Raw genomic sequence first — 19,140 nt, 5'->3', positions numbered from 1 at the left:
TCGTGTGGCTGTCCACATGAAGTAAATACGCAATATGTAACTAGTTAGGAACATTTTATGTAAAATTTAGGGTTTAGTCACTCTGCTGAGAAAGAACGAACACTTTAATTTCTCATCAGTCACAAATGCTTTCTTGTTCTCTCTATTTCATATTTTATTTCCAACACCTATAAGCATGATGACGTTCATGATTTTAACTTCTAAATAAAGAGATAAGAGAACCACATGAATACGACAGGAGCTGTAGAGAAGGCAACCGCCCTCGCTCGAGGGTAAAGAGCATCAGTAGTGAGTTCTCGGCACGGAGAGGACCTTTTCTAGTGGAAAGAGATTTCTCTCTGAGAAAAACATATTTCTCATCCCAAATGCTCTCTTGTTCTCTTGGTTAATGTAACTTTTAGGTATTTGATTACACGTTTGAACTCCCAGTCAGATATTTTTTGTCAATTATTTAGCCTCTCCATCTTGACATTGAACTCTCCAAATTCACATGGCACCACTGCCACTTCTAAATCCAATTCCATCCATATACAACGTTATTTTGTTTTTCTGTTGTTGTTGTGGCCACTTTTACCGACGCATTAACAGATTAAACTTGCAACTACGCAATCCCTTCCGCGTTATAATTCGAATGAGCTTTATAGATTGATTGGAGCAAATTCTCCATTTTCTTTTCTCAATATTCTCATTTGCCAAGTAAGCGCGAGCCCTTCCACGGTAATACATGAAACAAAAATATATCTATTTTCCAGTCATCGCCTTCATCCGGCTCTTTTGTTTAACCTACAATATGCATACCTTTAATCCTTGTGCAGTCACAGAAAACTTGCTGCTGCTGCTGCTGCTGGTGTTCCGAGTCCAAAATGTTTGGTTTCCTTGAGCCCTCTGCCAATGAGGTTTGGCAGGGCGAAGCGGGCTCTTGTGTACCTTTATAATCGATCCTAGTATGTGTTCTTTACACAATCGGGACAAGCATTACAGGTTAGTGCGCTTTAAATAGAACAGCACCCCAATGCCTGTTAACACAGCAGCACTTGCCAGAACTCCAGTGTGCAAAGACGTCCATCCCATTCTTTGGGTCGTCGTTGTTCCTGACGCTGATACACTTCGGTGGCTAGAATCAGAGAAGTCCAGATGCAACCTTAGAACCTGAGATAGAGAGATAAACCATACAGCTAAAAAATAGTTACACACAAATTCCAATACATCCCAAAATAATTACACATATATACTCCAACACATCCTTTAGTGATCTGATCCTACCATGAGCAATATGTACGAGTACAGCTCATCAACAGTCAAATTCAACAAGCTACGTAAACCTGCCTCACGGTGTCATATCCTCCATTGAATTCCGGTATAATTGTTAACATATTGAAAAAAAATTAACCAAGTAATTATCTTTTTAAGTATTTCATTTTTTCCCTCATGAAAAACTTCTCTTTCTCAGTGTAATTTAAACACCCAGCCCTTCATCCCCAAAACTATCAATATAAAAGTTTCTCAACTGCAAACCATTATTAAATGATCATTTGCACTTGGTCAAATTGCGTCAAGAAAGGAAAGGTTTTTTAATGGCTTTTGCCGGGCTTCTAATTAAGAGATTTAACTTCTAACCAAATCAAAGTATCAACAAATATGTTCACAAGTATTAACAACTACATAAGGGGGGAGGTGATTAAAAGTTTAATTTATAATAACTGCGGCAAAATGCTAAAAAAAGGCCTTGGAAATCCAATAAAGGAGCGTATAGTTATGCTACCTTCAGTCCCATTCCTCGAGCATGGCTGACTGCGCTAATAAGATCATCATCAGTTGCAAGTAGAACTCTATCACCATCTTCATCTTCAAACTGGGGGGAAAAAAGAATTACTAAAAGTAAACACTAAGAAGTTTTGCAGCCCAATAAATCAGATGAAACCAAAAATTAGCTCAAAGTTTTACCAAAATGTGAGGATGATCATGATCATCAGCCACACGGATTCTTTTCATGATAGCAGATACCAGCTCATCTAAATTTTCCATGCCTGAAGAGAATAAACAAAAAAAAATACAATCAGGAAAGGGAAAAAATAAGGTCATTGTGGGTTCAATTCTAGCATCTAAACATCTGATCTGTAAACACACAAAAATTAAACCACGTCCATTTACTCAGTCACAGAGCTCTCCCCACACACAGTGCTGATCTAGCCCAGTGAAAACTAAACCCAATCTGCCAATCACCACCAATGGGCAGTAGTTATGGACACTTCTAAACCAAACCACAGAGACTAATGTGTCACCGCACAGCAAATTCTATGCCATAACTAATACCCCTGTCAGACCGAGTCCACTGCTGCGTACCACTCATGCAAGCTTCTATTAATTTTCCCATCCACAGATATAATCTAACCCATTGATCACTAATTAAATGAAAATTCAAGATCCCAGTTTTCTAGACTCTATAATAGTAAGAGAGGTGGAATTAACAGATGCCACATACCAAATACGAACATTTTCTAATAAAGAAAGACTTAACCTTCTAAATTTTGAGGGGTGAAAAGTGAGCAACCTGGCATCAATTTGGCATCCATATAAATAAATAAATAAATAAAACAAACTCAGAGTGCGTAGTAAAATAATAAGGATAAACTTGATAGTTTGATGCAGAGAGGGCACAAAAGTTTAACAATTTGTAATTGACCCAATTCTATCCTTTCACTAAGCAATCACTCCACAAATATTCATGCTAGAAATGGTATATATAGGTCATCAAGCAAAGTGATGGCAAAGTATGCTGGCAATAATTTTAGGCCTTCGACCACCACTCACCACAATTAATTCGATGCACTCGACCCCTAAGATCTTCAAATTTGAAGGCAAATGAATCTCCAAGACCAAGAGAAGGATAAGAAAACTTTCCATCAGCCCCATCAGAAGCCATCACTGTAGACAATTCACTGAAAACAAAAAGCCCTAAGCATGGTTACTGAATAACCGGGTTACCCAAAAACAGAATCAGTGATGAAACATAACTACAACATGCATCTGTGCAAATAATTTTTCTTTTCCATAGTTTTCCTTATCTCAAAACTTCCAATCAATCAGTCTCACATCAGCACTGGATTGTATAATTCAGTATAAAAATTGGGTAGGTGAACCTAATTTAAGTGACGTTATTAGCAAGTTTTGAATACCTTTGAGTATCACAATCATCAGGTGGCTCCAAAGCAAGTGCTGAATCCCAGAATTTTTGCATCATTGTGTTTGCCATATCATTAACCGTTCCTGAGCTACTTTCAACCTAGGAAAGGAATGAACAACAACTAATTAATCAATTTATCCTTGGAAGTTTTATAAAAGTGATAAATGAGAATATCCAAGGGGCTTTTAGATTCAAGCCTAAACAATGCAACCATCATTAGAATTAACCCAGGTTTTTTTCTTCCTTCTCACTTTTGGCCCAATTTGCAGTTATTTCTTTTTCTTTCAAGGCTAATTTTCCCTTGAAGGTAAATAATGGAAACAAATTAAAAGTCCTTCAATTTAATACATTTATAGCACCCAAATTTTGAATTTTAGTTTCAAACATTTATGGCCAAAAAGTTCATAATTCGCATGCACCAAATCAAAAAACTCGGCAACAACCATAAGTATAATGCACATAAGAATCTAAGATACATATAATCTACGTAACCAAAAGACAAAAATCAAGACTAACATGGCAATAAAGGAGGAAAAGATGCATGCAGAATTTGTAAACCATATAAGGAAAGAAATAGAAATAGAAGTAAAATAAAATCAGACAACTATGAGAAACACACCCACAAGACGTGTTAGACCAGCTTCTATTATACCATAATTGGAAAATTAAAAACATAAACCAATATAATGCATTGAATTATATATTGGGCAATCCCATCCCTTAAAAGTTCAATATCTTCCACTTCAATGAAAAATCAACATCTTTCACATGCAAAGGCAAAGGAAAAAAAAATTAAAATTAAAAATTTCACTCTGATGATTGAAGCACGAATCTAAACCACAACCGCAATGACTTTACCATAGAAACTGCCGCATGAGTTATCTGCAGAACATCCAAGCAAGCAGCAATGCATCCATCTGCGCAAACAGATGTCAATACACCTTATAAACATTAAAAATATGTCCTTAAAATGTACCACTCACCTCTGTCTAAGACAGGAAGATGTAAGAACTTCCCTTCATGCATTATATGCAGCGCATCAAGGATCGTTGTCTCTAACGAGGCACACTCAGGGTTTGGAGTCATTACCTAAAGAAATTATTTGGATAGCACAAGTTTGTTCAAGGAAGCTTATTTTAAAAATGGAACAGATCTATACACTTAATACGAAATATAGAATAATCAAACATTCGATGGTTTAGAGTAAACCTTTTCCACCAGAGTCAACTCAGGAGAGACATTTTGCGCCACAACTCGCATAAGGATATCCTTGGAACTGCAGTCAGTCAAATGCAAACATCATATGATATTCATTAAAAAGAAGACAGACAACATCCAAGAATAACATCTAAGTGCAAAATGTTCACAAACAAATATAAGGTAAAGAACAATACGTTAGTATCCCCTGAACCTTGTTGCCCGTTATAATTATGACTGAATTAACCCGAAACTCCCGCATCCTTTTTGCTGCAACATAGACAGGATCCGATGGAGAAACAACAGCAACCCTGAAATCATAAAGCTACAAGCTTGGCAATAGAAAATAAACTTTAAACAAAAATCAAGCCAAAATCAATTAATTGCATCCTCCCACAAAGAGGGCCAAATGGCAAGTCACGCTAAAGAACTGTACTTCGTATTTTCACCAATGATGGTTGACAAGGAAGGCTTGAACATTCGATCCCTCAAGGTTTCTAGAAAAGCATATGGAGCTGCAATACATGATGATAAACAGAACAAAAAAAGTTAAATTCTACCAGATGTATCATATGTATGTACCAAAATAATGAACAAAGAGGATCCGTTACAATACAGTGCAGGTTCTCTATAAAGCAGAGGCGTTTCAAAAACATTACGTAGGAAGCAACTTCCGATCAGACTCAAAGTAATTTAGTAAGATTTTTAAACATTATTACGGACCAGAAAAATTGCCTCCCATCTGGCGTTCAACTCCTTCAACTGCAGCAGCAATGGCACTCCCCTGCTCCGCTGCCTTCTCCAATCTTGATATAGCATCGTAGAGACATTTTGTGATATCTAACAAGGCAATAACTTCACCACTCTCTACGACAGGGAGGTGTCTGAATTTACCTGTCAACAGAAAAAGAAAAGAAGTCACCTTTTTGTGCCCAATGTAGCCATAACAAATGAAGATTTCGAAGCAAATTCTTAGACGAATGCACACACGGACAAACGCAATAAAAATCGCCAAAGAAATAAAACCTAGTTAGATAAAAAAAAACTAACCTTGGATCATCTTCTGAAGAGCTTCGAGAGCAGATGAATCAGAATTAACAAAAATAGGATTCCGCGTCATGATCTTTGACACAATTGTCTGCTCCGGTCTCAACCCCTCGGCGATGACTCTAGCGGAAATGTCCTGAAAGCAAAGTACCGTAAGCAAAGCTGACACTCAAAAACTCACAGCAACAGCCAACTATGAGTTATAAATTGAACCTTGTCTGTCACAATTCCGGAAAGCAACGCATTTGAATCAGTTAAGAGCACAGCATCCACACGGCGAGCCGCCATTCTCCGACATGCATCGGATACTGTCGTCCCCTCGGGAATAGTTAGGGCTTTCGACAACCGTAGCTTCTTCACCGTCCTCTCCCCACCACCAGACCTTTTTAAATATTTAAATTAAAACACCATTTCGGTAAAAAAAATAAAGGCAAGTTTTGCAGACCCCAATTCTCAAACTTGAAATCAACTATACAAACAAAGGCAAGGAAAATTTTCCGGGAAACCATTTTCTCGGGAAACAAACAAAGAGCAAACGAGAAAGGAGAGAAAACTTACGAAAGGGGGGGAGGAGAGGAGGGTTTGCTGGTGGTGCCATTAGAGGTTCCATTCTCGTCAGGGGGAGATTTCTTAATCGCGGCCGCGGGGCCGCGTCTTTGGCTGAGACTGGTCCGCCTCACGCCCACTTGACTGCTCATCTCTCTTCTCTGCGATTATTAGGGTTTCTCTTTATCTGGACTGCAGAAACCCTAATTTAGTTGCAGTGATGAGGAGGGAGATGGAGAAGGAGAGAAGGTCAGTGTTTCGGGTGGGTTGTGGCTGCCTGGCTCCAACCGTCTCTCCCTCTCTCCCTCTCCCTTCCTTTCTTTTTGGGTATTAAAATTGGAGTGAGACGGAGAGTTATTGGTAATGAATTCGGATCCTCTTTGTGAGCATCTCGGATCCGTCGATGATATATTTATCATACATCGTGCGGTCATAAATTATTTTAAATATTTTTATTTAAAATTAAATATAAACAGTACTTGATAAAAAGTGACTGCACCATATACGATAAACGAACATGATTTACAAATCCTCAGATCTTCACCAAAATAATCCTGAAAGGATCTTGTTGGATTTGTAATTGCCAAATCCCACTGACTTGACAGTTCAAATTAAACATGAAATTTAAGAGCAGGGAGAATGATAATTTATTGGGAAAATGTTTATTTTTTATCATATTTTTATACTATATTTCTAATAATGATAAGACTAAGGTTTAAAACTCGCATCAAGCAACGCCGGCAACATCTCTGAAGCAGGCCTCTCAGGCTCAAGTAGTCGTGGCCCAGCAGGTTGCAGCTCCCAATCCATCAGCCACTACAAGTCGACCCGCACCTAAGCTAGCGCGCACCCGACTTGGCTCTACACCTTCAGATCAGTCTCATAACCTGTTTAACCAAATCAATTGCTTATTGCTGGACCTGTTGACCTGATAAGCGAACCAACAGTTAAACCAGGCTTTTTCACCTCCTTTTTTGACAGATTTGACCCTGCCATAATGCACTCCTCATGAAGTATCCTGAAGCAAGACAAGAGTTGATGATGGTATATCTATCCAAAGGTGTCCCAGCAAGTAACCACTCAACCAACCTCGAACGAGTGTTCAGGCAATGTGCACCCCTACCTTGGACGCATATTGAGGCTACAATCAGATTGCCATGTACGTGCCAGACAAGGAGAATACTGCGTTTGTCATTGAGTGAGACATCTGCTACTATAAAGTCATGCCCTTCGACCTCAAGAAGGCAGGAGCGACTTACCAATGATTGGTAAACATGATGTTTAAGAAGCAGATTGAAAAAACCATGAATGTCTATGTTGATGACATCATGGTGAAAGGCAAGTAGCGGTCATACCACATAAAAAACTTGGCGGAAACATTCAACATCCTCTTGGAATGCAAGATGAAGCTCAAACCCACTAAATAAACATTTGGAGTCTCATCAGGCAGATTCTTAGGATGCCTTCTTATCTAACGAGGAAATCCCCAACTACTATAACAAGATCCAAAATATTGTACAAGTTCACTTATGCAGAATTGGATCCTCTCCGGACCCATTTCATGTGGACCTTGCAGACCACTTTATCCTAACTGATCACCATACAACAGACAGTCGATAATTCCAATCATTTTATTCTGGTTTTTTTTTATTAACATCTCACAAAATGTTGAATGCACCCCACATTAAATGACTTATGTACCCTATTATGCAATGACAATTTCAATCTTATTAGGTTTTTAAAAAAAATAAAAAATTTCTGAAAACACCCTAAATCACTTTTAACCTATTATTTATCTTATTCAACTATCAAAACCTCTCACTCTCCATTGTTAAACAAAACCCTGACCAAGCTATCTCGTTATTTTATTCTCTAATTTTGATTTCAAAGGAGATTAGTCCCACATATCTATAAGATCCCACATCGCCCAGGGGTGAGCATCCTGTAAGCCTTATATGTATATTCTCATCTTTACCTAGCACAAGGCTTTTTAGGAGCTCATTGGTTTTGGGTTCCATCGGAACTCCGAAGTTAAGCGAGTTCGGATGAGAGCACTCCCATGATGGGTGACCCACTGGGAAGTTCTCGTTTGAGTTCCCAAAAACAAAACCGGGCGTGGTCGGGGCCCAAAGCGGACAATATAGTGCTATGATGGTGGAGCGGGGCCGGGATGTGGTGGGGGTCCAAGCGAGGATGTGACAATTTGGTATCAGAGTTAATCCCTGGCCGGAAGTGTGCTGACGAGGACGTTGGGCCCCTAAGGGGGGTGGATTGTAGGATCTCACATTGCTCAGGGGTGAGGATCCTGTAAGCCTTATATGTATATTCTCATCTTTACCTAGCACAAGGCCTTTTGGGAGCTCACTGGCTTCAGGTTCCATCAGATCTCCGAAGTTAAGCGAGTTCGGACGAGAGTACTCCCAGGATGGGTGACCCATTGGGAAGTTCTCGTGTGAGTTCCCATAAACAAAACTGTGAGGGCGTGGTCAAGCCCAAGGAGAACAATATCATGTTACGGTGGAGTCGAACCCGGGATGTGGTGGGGGCCCGGACCGAGATGTGACATATCTGCTTGTGATTTCCCAGGAAACTATACTACCCAAGCCTATTATTGATTGATTTAAGCTTAATATTCATTTACAATTCCCAGAAAACCTGATTATCTGAAGGCTTTTCTCTTTGGAAGTTCTCACTATTTTCAATAGTGAATACTACAACATAACTTATTCCATTCAATGGTTAATTACTGCAATATAACTCATTCCGTTTAATTGGCGGCTCTCAAGTGACTATTTTTTTCTCTCTACATCAATCACACAAGATGTTAGAGTTTTACTCCAAATTCAATTTAATTTATAAAAATTAAAAATGAGTATTATAAAATTTGAAGAATGTGGGGTGTGTAGAAAATGTAAGGTTTATGCTAGGAATGTGGGGTATTAAGGTATTTTGGGAAAGTATGTGGGGTGTAGCAATATAATTTTTAATTGAAAAAACAAATGTGAGGTGTATTAAGTATGTGAGATTTATTAAAAATTATGTCGGATGTTAATATAATAAGTCTTTGTTTTTCTCTCTTTTGCACCAAACTTAAGCACTAGCCCAAACTTTGTTTGTTTCGGGCATGCCTTCGTCTTCTCTCTCGCCTTCCACACCACATTTCATTGAAGAAAAGATTAAGACCTTCAAGATTGTTGCAAATCTACAATTTTCCATCCTTCCACTAATTTTCAATTGCAAAAAAAATATGGAAACTCTTTCGATTTTCCAGACCTTCAAGATTGCTACAAATCCAAAAATCCAAATTTTCAACTACAAAAATATGAAAACTGTTTCAATTTCAACTTTTAATTTCTTGTTGTCATTGTGTCACGTGTATAAGGCCCTTCGTTTTGTGTTTATCTTTCTAAACTGTCGATGATGGGTGATTGCCGAGAAGGCAACTGAGAAGAGTTTGGCAAAATTGAGCGAATAGTTAAGAAAAGAAATAGCTTTAATCCTTACCGTCCGTTATCTATTGATAGTGAGGATGTAGGGATGGCAGCGGTTCGGTTTAGAGACGAAAATGTTATATCCATCTTCATAATCACGAAAATTAACCATATCCATAACCGCAAATTAACCATTGAGGATTATCCATAACCATATCCACCGGGTAACAGATTTTCAATCAGTTATCGGTTATATCCATCTTCGTCAAAAAACAAAAAAGAAAGATTATATTTATCCAATTGACACATTATAAATTTTAGTAGATACTAATTCCATCATTAAATAGCAACATCCAATTACAAAAAACTAACAATATATTTGAAGTTGTTCAGGATAACATGCACTAATTTCTTGACAGTGAGACTCTTGAAGAGAGATGAATCTGATAAATTTGTAATATTTGATAATTGATATAGAAAATGATTCAATGAATTAATTTGGTTGAGTATAACAATAAGAGTATTGAATTGATGAGGTTGTTGGTATGCCCCATGCATGATGTTTGGTGCATAATAAAGATAGTATAGTGTTTGATGCATGCATAATGAATTAGTTTAGGGAGGGTTCGGTAAATTGAATAAAATTATATTATATATCAAATATATATATATATATATATATATATATATATATATATATATATTCGGGTCGGATTCGGGGATGGATACGGATTGGGGACCCCTATAACCATATCCAGAACCATAATCAAATAAAGTTCACGATTTTTCTCCATATTCATACTATACCCGAATTTTCATATCCAAATCCAATCCATTCGGGCGGTTATCCGCAGTTATCGGGTTTAACGGTTAGAATTGTCATCCGATGGTCCATATGAAATGGGTCTGGATAGGATCTAACTCCCATTTACGCGTCGGTAATCATAAATCATGACTTGTGAAGTCAGGCCCACTTCTTAAGTTACTAGAGTTAGAACTTCATATTTTCTTTTTCAATTGTTTAGAAGGCTAACGGTTCAAAAGCCAAAATATAATTTGATTTGCCCAAAAATTCATTTTCAATCTAAGGTTGGTCTATAATTATATGGAACCCTCTATGCCTTTATTTGGCCAAAGGGGCATCAAGCTGGCCAAATATAGCCCTGTTTTTAGCCTATTTTTTGGGATCCAACTCCTCAATTGTAATAATTAATTCAAATCTAATAGCTAGATTTGAAAACATCCAAAGGTAGTTTATTTAAATTAACTACTAAGTTTAAAGTATAAACTTAAAACTAATAAATTATTGAGGGACTATGTTTAGCCCTTCGATTGGAGATGATATATTACCATCTTCAACCGAAGGGTCCAGAGGGCTAAATGATCGAAAATAGTCTGAAAACCGTCTCCAATCGAGGGTTAGGCCAAAGGGCTCGTGGATTCCACTGGACAAAAAGGGCCAAAGGGCCAATCGGCTGACCCAACTTCGCTAGCCAGCCAACCTTGGGCTCGCTAGAATTTTCATTATTCCGACAGGAATGGTGGGCCTTTTTATTTGTTTTTTTTTTTTTTTTTACAAAATTAAATTTTTTTTTTTAAATTCTATTTTTTTACTATAATTTCCTAAACCATTATACAACATTAAATTGAATTAAGTAACATAAACAACATTAAACAATATGAAACAACATTAAATAACATTAAATTTAAATAATAAACTATGTTGGGCCCTATGACCCTTTGACCCTCAGTTGGAGACCCTTTTTTGTGACAGGGCTAAAACGAGCCCTATGACCCTTTGGCTCTTGGTTGGAGATGGAGGCAAATATGGCCTTATACTGGTCATTAAAATATTAATATCTTGTAAGACTAGAGGGCTAAAATGAGCCATCTGGCCCTCGTTCGGTTGAAAATGGTCTATGAGTATGGCATGACAATGTTCATTTAAAAAATATATTTTACAGGGCTATAATTCTAGACATGACTATATTTAGTCATTTCAGTTGGAGATGACCTCATGTTCACTTCATTGAACTTTCCATGTTTTATGCATGGAGGAGGATTATCTTCTACTAATCTCTCTATTCCTTTTTCTTTCATTTTATTTGAATGATTATGATTAAGTCACGTCAAAATCTTATATTGAATTTTTTTTTTTTTTTTTACAATGACAAAAAGTAAAGTGTGAAGGGAGGAAAAAGAAGTGGACGAAAAGAAGAGAAAAGAAAATCCTACTCTTTTATGCATAGCTCAAAAGGGGTTCCAAATCCAATAGAACAAAAGAGGAACACTAATGCGGATGAAAATGAATATGCACGCCTATCAGCTAGATAAAGCTTCTAACGAAGCTTCTGATTGTCCACCTAATAGTCCACATATTCATAATGATTCCAACTCAAAATAGCCAACAAAGAAGAAAATGGGTAGGCCAGAGTAGAATCCAATCCACTAGAAAATGGGTAAAGCCGAGAACGCCAAATGCTTGACGCGAGTGCGCGTCCACAAATTCAATATGTAACGCACTTGATAACAATCGATTGTATTTTAATTTATTATTCATAAATCATCGTTGAAAAAATATGGTCTAAAAACATTTGTGATGCCCTGTTAGAAGACAATCATTTGTAAAGTTTCATTTTGTTGTCATTGAGGATAATAATTTTTGCAGGACACTCTTTTTTTCTTCAACCGGGTTGAAATTTATGGCAAGATTTTTATGGAAACCTATTTATACACCCTATTCTCATATATACATATTCTACTAAATTCTTAATGAATATCATATTTTTTCAAAACAAAAAGAAAAATATGTCCAATGTTTCTTACGAAAAAAATCAGACAAATAATATGGATTAACTTTTCTTTTTTAATCACTAAATGAACCGACGTCGTTTTATTTAGGGAATTTTTAGAAAAAAAAAAGTTAGAACACTGCTGCACAGCAGCTGCAGAAACCCAGAACACCAGACATCTCCATGAGCAGCCATTACTTTCGACAAGATCAGAGGGGCGGAACCATCACTTATGAGTTTGATTTCTAGCAAGTGGAGGTGTGACCGCCTCTTCTTGTCACTTTGTAGCTTCGCTGCTGTGCACGACTATCAATTAGATAAAGCTTCTAATGAAGCTTCTGATTTTCCACCTAGTAGTCCACATATTCATGATGATTACAACTCAAAAAAGCCAACCAAGAAGAAAATGGGTAAGACCAATGTAGAATCCAATCCACAAGAAAATGTGGGAAGCGGATCGTTGAAAAAATATGGTCTAAAAACATTTGCGATGTCCTGTTAGAAGACAATTATTTGTAATGTTTAATTTCATTATCATTGAGGATAATAATTTTTGAAGGATATTTTTTTTTGGTTCGACCGAGTTGAAATTAACAAAGTTTTTATCAAGGTCTATTTATGCACCCTATTCCTATATATACGTATTCTACTCAATTCTTAATGAATATCGTATTTAAAAAAAATATATGTCTAACATTTTCTTACGAAAAAAATCATACAAATACGTAATCATCACGACATTCAGACAAGTTCTTTTATTATTCCGCAAAATCTCAAATAAAAGCTTATTTGAGAGGTCCTTGGTAAAAATGATATTTAACCAATTATTTTTGTTTTTTCTGGAAGCTAAAACAGCACTTATATTTTAAACTTATCAATAATCACATAATAATAATATAATAATATGAATTGGAAGGAACTGGAGTTCCTGTATGATTGAACTTCCACTTTTAATTTTAAAGCATCAAAGTAGGTAGAAAATAGGGATTCCAGATGCTTTGTGGATCAGGAGATGGATTTAATTAAATTATATTATCGTTTTTGCTCCTCTGTCTGTTCTTTTCCCCAACCAGTTGAGAGTTAAATTATCCAGAATTGGTGCGTTAGGGTTTTTGTGTGGGGAGATTGGTGAGCACTATGAATCTGGCGGTGGTTCTGGTGGCGGTGGCGGTGGTTTTGTTCGGCCGATTTTGCATCACCGACGCCAATGTGGTGCTGATCGGGAACAACGTTACTCTCTCTTTCGATGACATGGAAGCTAGTTTCGGTGAGTTCCTTTTGCTTTTCTCTTCATGTTTTAAATTTCTGTTTGGTTGCTAAGAAAATTTCCGTTTGGTTTGTAAGAAATTGTGGGAAACAAGAGTAGCTGAAGGCGAGACCAAACTGATAGTAATTCTATGTATCTGTGTGTTTGTTTGTTGTTTGACATGCTTATGTTTTTGTTGATTTTTGTGGTGGACAATGATGATCATTCCAGCTCCGGCGGTTAAGGGTTCGGGGGAATGCGGAGTATTGTATTTGGCAGAGCCTCCTGATGCGTGCTCGACATTGACTAATCAAGTCGAACAAGGCACGAATCGTAGCTCCCCTTTTGTTTTGATCGTAAGAGGAGGGTGTATTTTTGAGGATAAAGTTAGAAGAGCTCAAAAGGCCGGCTTCAAAGCTGCAATTATCTACGACAACGAAGTTAGCAGCGTCTTGGTTTCAAGTAATGACCTTTTCCGATAACTATTTTTCATGCCTAGCGTTTTGATTTGTCAAGTTCGATACTTTCCAGCAATTACTTACTGATCAATGAAAATTAACGGTGTTATTGGAGATGTAAACAATACACAAGTCTGTCCACGCCTCCCAAATTGTCATAAGCTCCTAAGTAAACCACTGTCTTGCTAGTTATAACTCAGCTTAGTTATATTTACTTTATCTATTCGAACAAGGTGCATGAAAACTAAAATTAGAAAGATGATAAATTATAGCAAAAAGTTTCACAAGAGGAAGATATTATAAAAAACTGTTTGAAGGTTGACTATTATGCTTGAACGATAGATTCAGACTTTGTTAAATACATATATGTATATTATAATTTTCTATTCAATGCCCGAAAGGTTTACACCTCAATGCCTCAGGCTTAGGCCTTGCCTTCATAAACATTGTGCACTGCTGCCCTCTTCTCTATTTTTATTTTTCTCTATACCCTTTTCTCCTCTCAAGTAGTTTAAGTTTTAATTCTTTATTTTAATTGTAATTTCTTTTTGCCCTTCTATAATCTGTAATTCCCTTTTGTGTGGAAACTACAGTGGCAGGAAATTCAGCTGGTATAAAAATATACGCTGTGTTTGTTTCGAAAGCTTCTGGTGAACTACTAAAGAAGTACGCTGGACTTACTAACATGGAGCTGTGGCTAATTGCAAGCTTTGAGAATTCAGCGTGGTCAATCATGGCAATCTCTTTCATTTCATTGCTTGCCATGTCTGCGGTGCTGGCTACTTGTTTTTTCGTTCGTAGGCATCGAATAAGACGAGAAAGGCCTCAAGCTTCTCGTGTTCGAGAATTTCATGGGATGAGCAAGCGCTTAGTAAAAGCAATGCCAAGTTTGATATTTACCGCAGTTTTAGAGGACAACTGTACATCAAGAACATGTGCTATATGTCTTGAGGACTATAGTGTTGGAGAAAAACTCAGGATTCTGCCATGTCGTCATAGTAAGTTTCTTTTTGTTCTGCCATGTGAAAAATATTGTTCCTTGCAGTGCATTTTTTTGTTTGATTGATTGCCGGGTGTTTCGTGCGTTAGCATTTTGAATGCATCTATGATATCTACTCTACTAAGGTATGCTAAAGTTTATTCGTTGGTCACATTTGATGGCTCAGTTAGCATAGACAAAGAATTGGTTTCTCATTGTTTCCCATTATCAGTATTCAGAAGTTGCGCTACTTTTTGGATTTCAACTGGGCTTGACCTAGTGGGTTGGGTGCCACAAGTTGCATTATTTTTTGGGACTTTAAAGTCACTTGGCTGTGTAAATAAGGCATATAAGATCTCGTGACTTTATTTAGTAGAGGAAAAAAGAGCTTATTTAATTTGTTCTTACAAGGCTTGAAATCCTGATAGGATTTTTGGGCAAATATCTGTTCTTGTTTGAAGACTGATTAGTGGTCCACTAGGAGAGACCAACTTGGAACGATGGAAGAATCATATAAAACGTCTCATTTGATGTTTACTTCATGTTATGGCAGTATAATTCGTATCCTGCAAAGTACAAACTCTTGGTAATGCTTTTGTAATGGCAATGTATATATTTGTGTATGCTGAAAATTCGGATACCTATCCAGTAATTCTAGAATGTTGTTAGTGGTTAAATTTTGTTCAGATAACTTATCTTGGAACCATGGAAGAATCATATAAAACGTGTCATTTGTTTGATGTTTACTTCATGGTATGGCAGTAGAATTCCTATCCTGCAAAGTACAAACTCTTGGTAATGCTTTTGTAATGGCAATGTATATATTTGTGTATGCTGAAAATTTGGATACCTTTCCAGTAATTCTAGAATGTTGTTAGTGGTTAAATTTTGAATGGTGATAAAATGTGAAGTAGTTTTTGAGGAAAAATTTAAACATCTCCCAATTTGATAACCTGCCATGATATTAATCTAGCCTACTGAAAGTTGTTCAATGTCAATGGAACTAGCATACAGAATGTAGAATCTTGAACAACTTTTCTCTTCAGCTATATATTTACTTAAGTATAGTATGCATATCTCACTATATGTTTTCCCGGATTTTGACAGAATTTCATGCTTTCTGTGTGGATTCTTGGCTTACTTCATGGAGAACCTTTTGTCCAGTTTGCAAGCGTGATGCAAGAGCTAACACAGGTGATCTACCCGCCTCAGAATCCACACCATTGCTTTCATCCAGTCCATCCTCTGTGGCATCTTCTGTACTTTCATCTATGAGATCATCAATAGCATCATCTTCAGCAATACAGATAGGACCAGCATTGTCACGGAACCCTTCAGTTTCTCATTCTCACTCTTACGCTAGTACAAGTCACATTCAGCAGTCTCTTAGGTCCTCCTATCGCCAGTCCCCTTCAATTAGTGCAAGCAGAAGTTCAATGGACCTCCGAAATGTCTCGTCCCAAAGGTCTCATGCTTCCTATTTTGTATCACCCAATTCCTTTGGATACCCAAATTTATTACCCCCGAATTCAAGATACATATCCGTTGGACACTTTGCAAGCCCTAGCAATGCATCACCAAGCTACATCAGTTCTTCCAGTCATCGACAGCATCCACTACATTGTAGTGAATCAGCTGCAACGTTTTCTCCTTTTTCTTCTGCTCAATCTCTTCCTGAATGCTGATCAAGATTTACAAAATAGCTTGAGGGGAAGGTGAACCAAGATGCTTTTCTCCACTCTGACCTCACCTTGTTGTAGTATGGTGATTGGGGTTATATATTGTGAATGCTTGCTATATGCCAGAATTCACACCTGAAATGTTTCTTGTTACCACCTCACATGTATAAGCTTTACCTTGTCTATACTCTATAGTTATAATTTACAAGATATGTTTATGGTTCATAGTCATATATTAGATGTTTATCAAACAGTCACAAAGTCAAAGAGTGAGTTGTGGTGTGCTGTGTTGGATGTTGCTAACATTGCATTCGATATTCGGCAGTTGTGAATATAATTTGGCGTTTGAGATTTTTCTTTACAGAACATATTTTTTTGAAATTTTGATAATCCAATTGTTTGTTAAAGTTATAAAAAGCTGCTTTAAAACAGAACTATGGGTTTCTATGGCAGCAGTTTTGAAAAGATTCTGGAAGGTTGCCTCTAAAAGCTAGTTTGTAAATAAGTGACAGCCCTTATCCCTCCAATTATGTTAGTCTTTTTCTTTTTTGGGTTTGGTGTAGCTTTCACTAGTTGGCAGTCGAGTCTGCTCCTTTATCTTCAAATTTGCAGCTGCAGATCTCTAAGGCTCTCGACTGAGAAATATATTGCTAACGGCGACGACCAACTCATCAAGTTATTACTCATCTGTAAGTTTATTGATCTCCTTGTTTTTTATTTTCGGATTTGGAAGCTCTCAATTTTTCTCTAGGGCTTTGTCTTTACCATGAGAATAGGGGTTTTCTCTTCATTGTGAGATAGGGGCTTAGTCTGCTTCACGATTAGATACATTACTTTTTCCTCTTTAATAATTGATTTAAATTTCATTTACGTATTTCATTTCAGTTTCTATCGTTTAGATCATGTTTGCCATCTACTTGAAAAAACTGTACTTTTGGGTCCATGAAGTACTGGAACCTTTGTGGGTCTCTGAAGGACTGGAACCTTTGCAGCTTTGACTGAATTGCTTTTGGGATATGTGAATACAACATCTCTTCCTGTGCGATTCACATGTTCAAGTTGCCAAGTTTTGGTTGAGTTTTTGGAATTGATTTTATTGATAAGCTTAGTTCTGCCAAAGTTTTTTGGGAGTTTAATGTAGATGGTGCACATCCACATGTTTCAGTTAGTCTTTCTGTATATAGGATTTTTGTTATTGATTATGTGAGTACAAACCATATCTTATGCAATAATTTTGTAGTCGATTCTGAACAATTAATTATTCTTGTTATAGTTTTGAAAATGATATAGGAAAAGTGTGGCTTTACAGAGTACTATCATAAAAGTCTATTATGCTGATAATCATAACTCAAAAGTGGTTTGAGGATTTGTGTTTTTCTCTCTAAAGATGTGCTAGGCTTGCTCCAGTACCTTTTCCTTTTTCTCTTCTAAAAACTGCATAACACCGATACACTATACAGTGACAAAGTACGTTCATATGTGGATTGATTAATTTGCGTAGGGACTATGACATTTTGTTTCTGTTTCATTCTTAGGCTAAGCTTTATATGTAAGCATATACACTGATGGAAAAGGAATAACAATGTGGGAAATGGATCAAAAGTTACGGCTCCATGGAATAGTCATAATGTAGCTATGGTGCGTATCAAGGAGGTGGTGGCATGTGAGATTGCCATGGCACATATGTTAAGAAAAAGGGCTTGGAAAATTCAAGGGTCAACTACACTAAGAAGACAGAAAAGAATCCCAAGTTGATCAGAAATCTCAAATACGGATACTTTGGCTCTTTACAAAATTCCAGGCTTGGTTAAGTTGCAAAAGTCCATAAAATTCGTTCTAGTGGAAGAAGGCTGAACTAGATCTCTGATGCTCGTAACGAGATCATTTTACAGGTTCTCTCTCTCTCTTTCTCCACCAACGGCACTATTTGTACCTCCAGGCCTGTGGCAGTAGACGTAGTGGCATCCTATGAAAATCGTCCTTCGCTGGGTATGGGTTCAATTTGGAAGGCTGTGATGAAGGTGAGTTTATTGTGGATTTGGACCCTAGTTTGGTGTGAAGAAAACAGTTGCCTTCCAATGATGAGGCAAAAATGAAGTCGAAGAGAGAGTGCTCAGTGACAGTGAGGCAGGAGGACCAAGCGATGGGCTTATCTAATGAGGATCGCCCTCCCAAAAGATTGAGGTCCGATTCGAGTACTGAAATGAGCACAGGTGAGCGTCTGAAAGGGTTGTGTGTAATATTGCATTTGTCTTTTAAAATTACAGAGCTGCTGCTGGGAAACTGATACAATAATCCTCATTTTGGTTTCCCATCAAGTAGCGTTTCTGATGGTATTTGCCATGTCTATATATGTCCATCCAACAACATGTGTAACTGAACATTTTGCAGCTGATAAATGAAATGTTGCTAACAGTATTGAGCTCGTTTGGATGTGCTTTTAAAATGACTGAAAGCACTTTTAGAAAACATGTTTTTGGGTTCCAAAAGCACTTAAAAGTGCTTTCTGGAAGAAGCACGAGTTATGTGCTTCTTCCAGGAAGCACTTTAAGTGTTTTTTTTAGGATTTACTTGCATCTTT

General features: G+C 37.2%; 2 protein-coding genes across 2 annotated transcripts; one reads left to right on the top strand and one right to left on the bottom strand.

Annotated features, from left to right (window-relative positions):
• Positions 1-620: 620 nt before the first annotated feature.
• Positions 621-6,354, bottom strand: LOC137710705 (CBS domain-containing protein CBSCBSPB3). The gene is made up of 14 exons (XM_068449812.2): positions 5,987-6,354; positions 5,642-5,810; positions 5,432-5,564; positions 5,105-5,275; positions 4,818-4,896; positions 4,579-4,692; positions 4,394-4,460; positions 4,168-4,273; positions 4,043-4,101; positions 3,177-3,283; positions 2,812-2,939; positions 1,945-2,027; positions 1,763-1,852; positions 621-1,149 (listed from the first exon to the last, which is right to left on the bottom strand). The coding sequence occupies exons 1-14, from the start codon at positions 6,124-6,126 to the stop codon at positions 976-978; spliced, it is 1,620 nt and encodes a 539-aa protein (XP_068305913.2). The 5' UTR covers positions 6,127-6,354; the 3' UTR covers positions 621-975.
• Positions 6,355-12,844: 6,490 nt separating this feature from the next.
• Positions 12,845-16,910, top strand: LOC137716743 (receptor homology region, transmembrane domain- and RING domain-containing protein 2). Its single transcript, XM_068456124.2, has 4 exons — positions 12,845-13,464; positions 13,675-13,905; positions 14,495-14,899; positions 15,988-16,910. Exons 1-4 carry the CDS (start codon positions 13,335-13,337, stop codon positions 16,563-16,565), a joined length of 1,344 nt encoding a protein of 447 aa, XP_068312225.1. The 5' UTR covers positions 12,845-13,334; the 3' UTR covers positions 16,566-16,910.
• Positions 16,911-19,140: the final 2,230 nt, after the last annotated feature.

The sequence above is a fragment of the Pyrus communis genome, chromosome 15 (genome assembly GCF_041283825.1).
Source record: "Pyrus communis isolate YQ-2024b chromosome 15, ASM4128382v1, whole genome shotgun sequence".
Taxonomy (NCBI): Eukaryota; Viridiplantae; Streptophyta; class Magnoliopsida; order Rosales; family Rosaceae; genus Pyrus; species Pyrus communis.
This window is presented reverse-complemented; position numbering and strand designations above follow the sequence as displayed.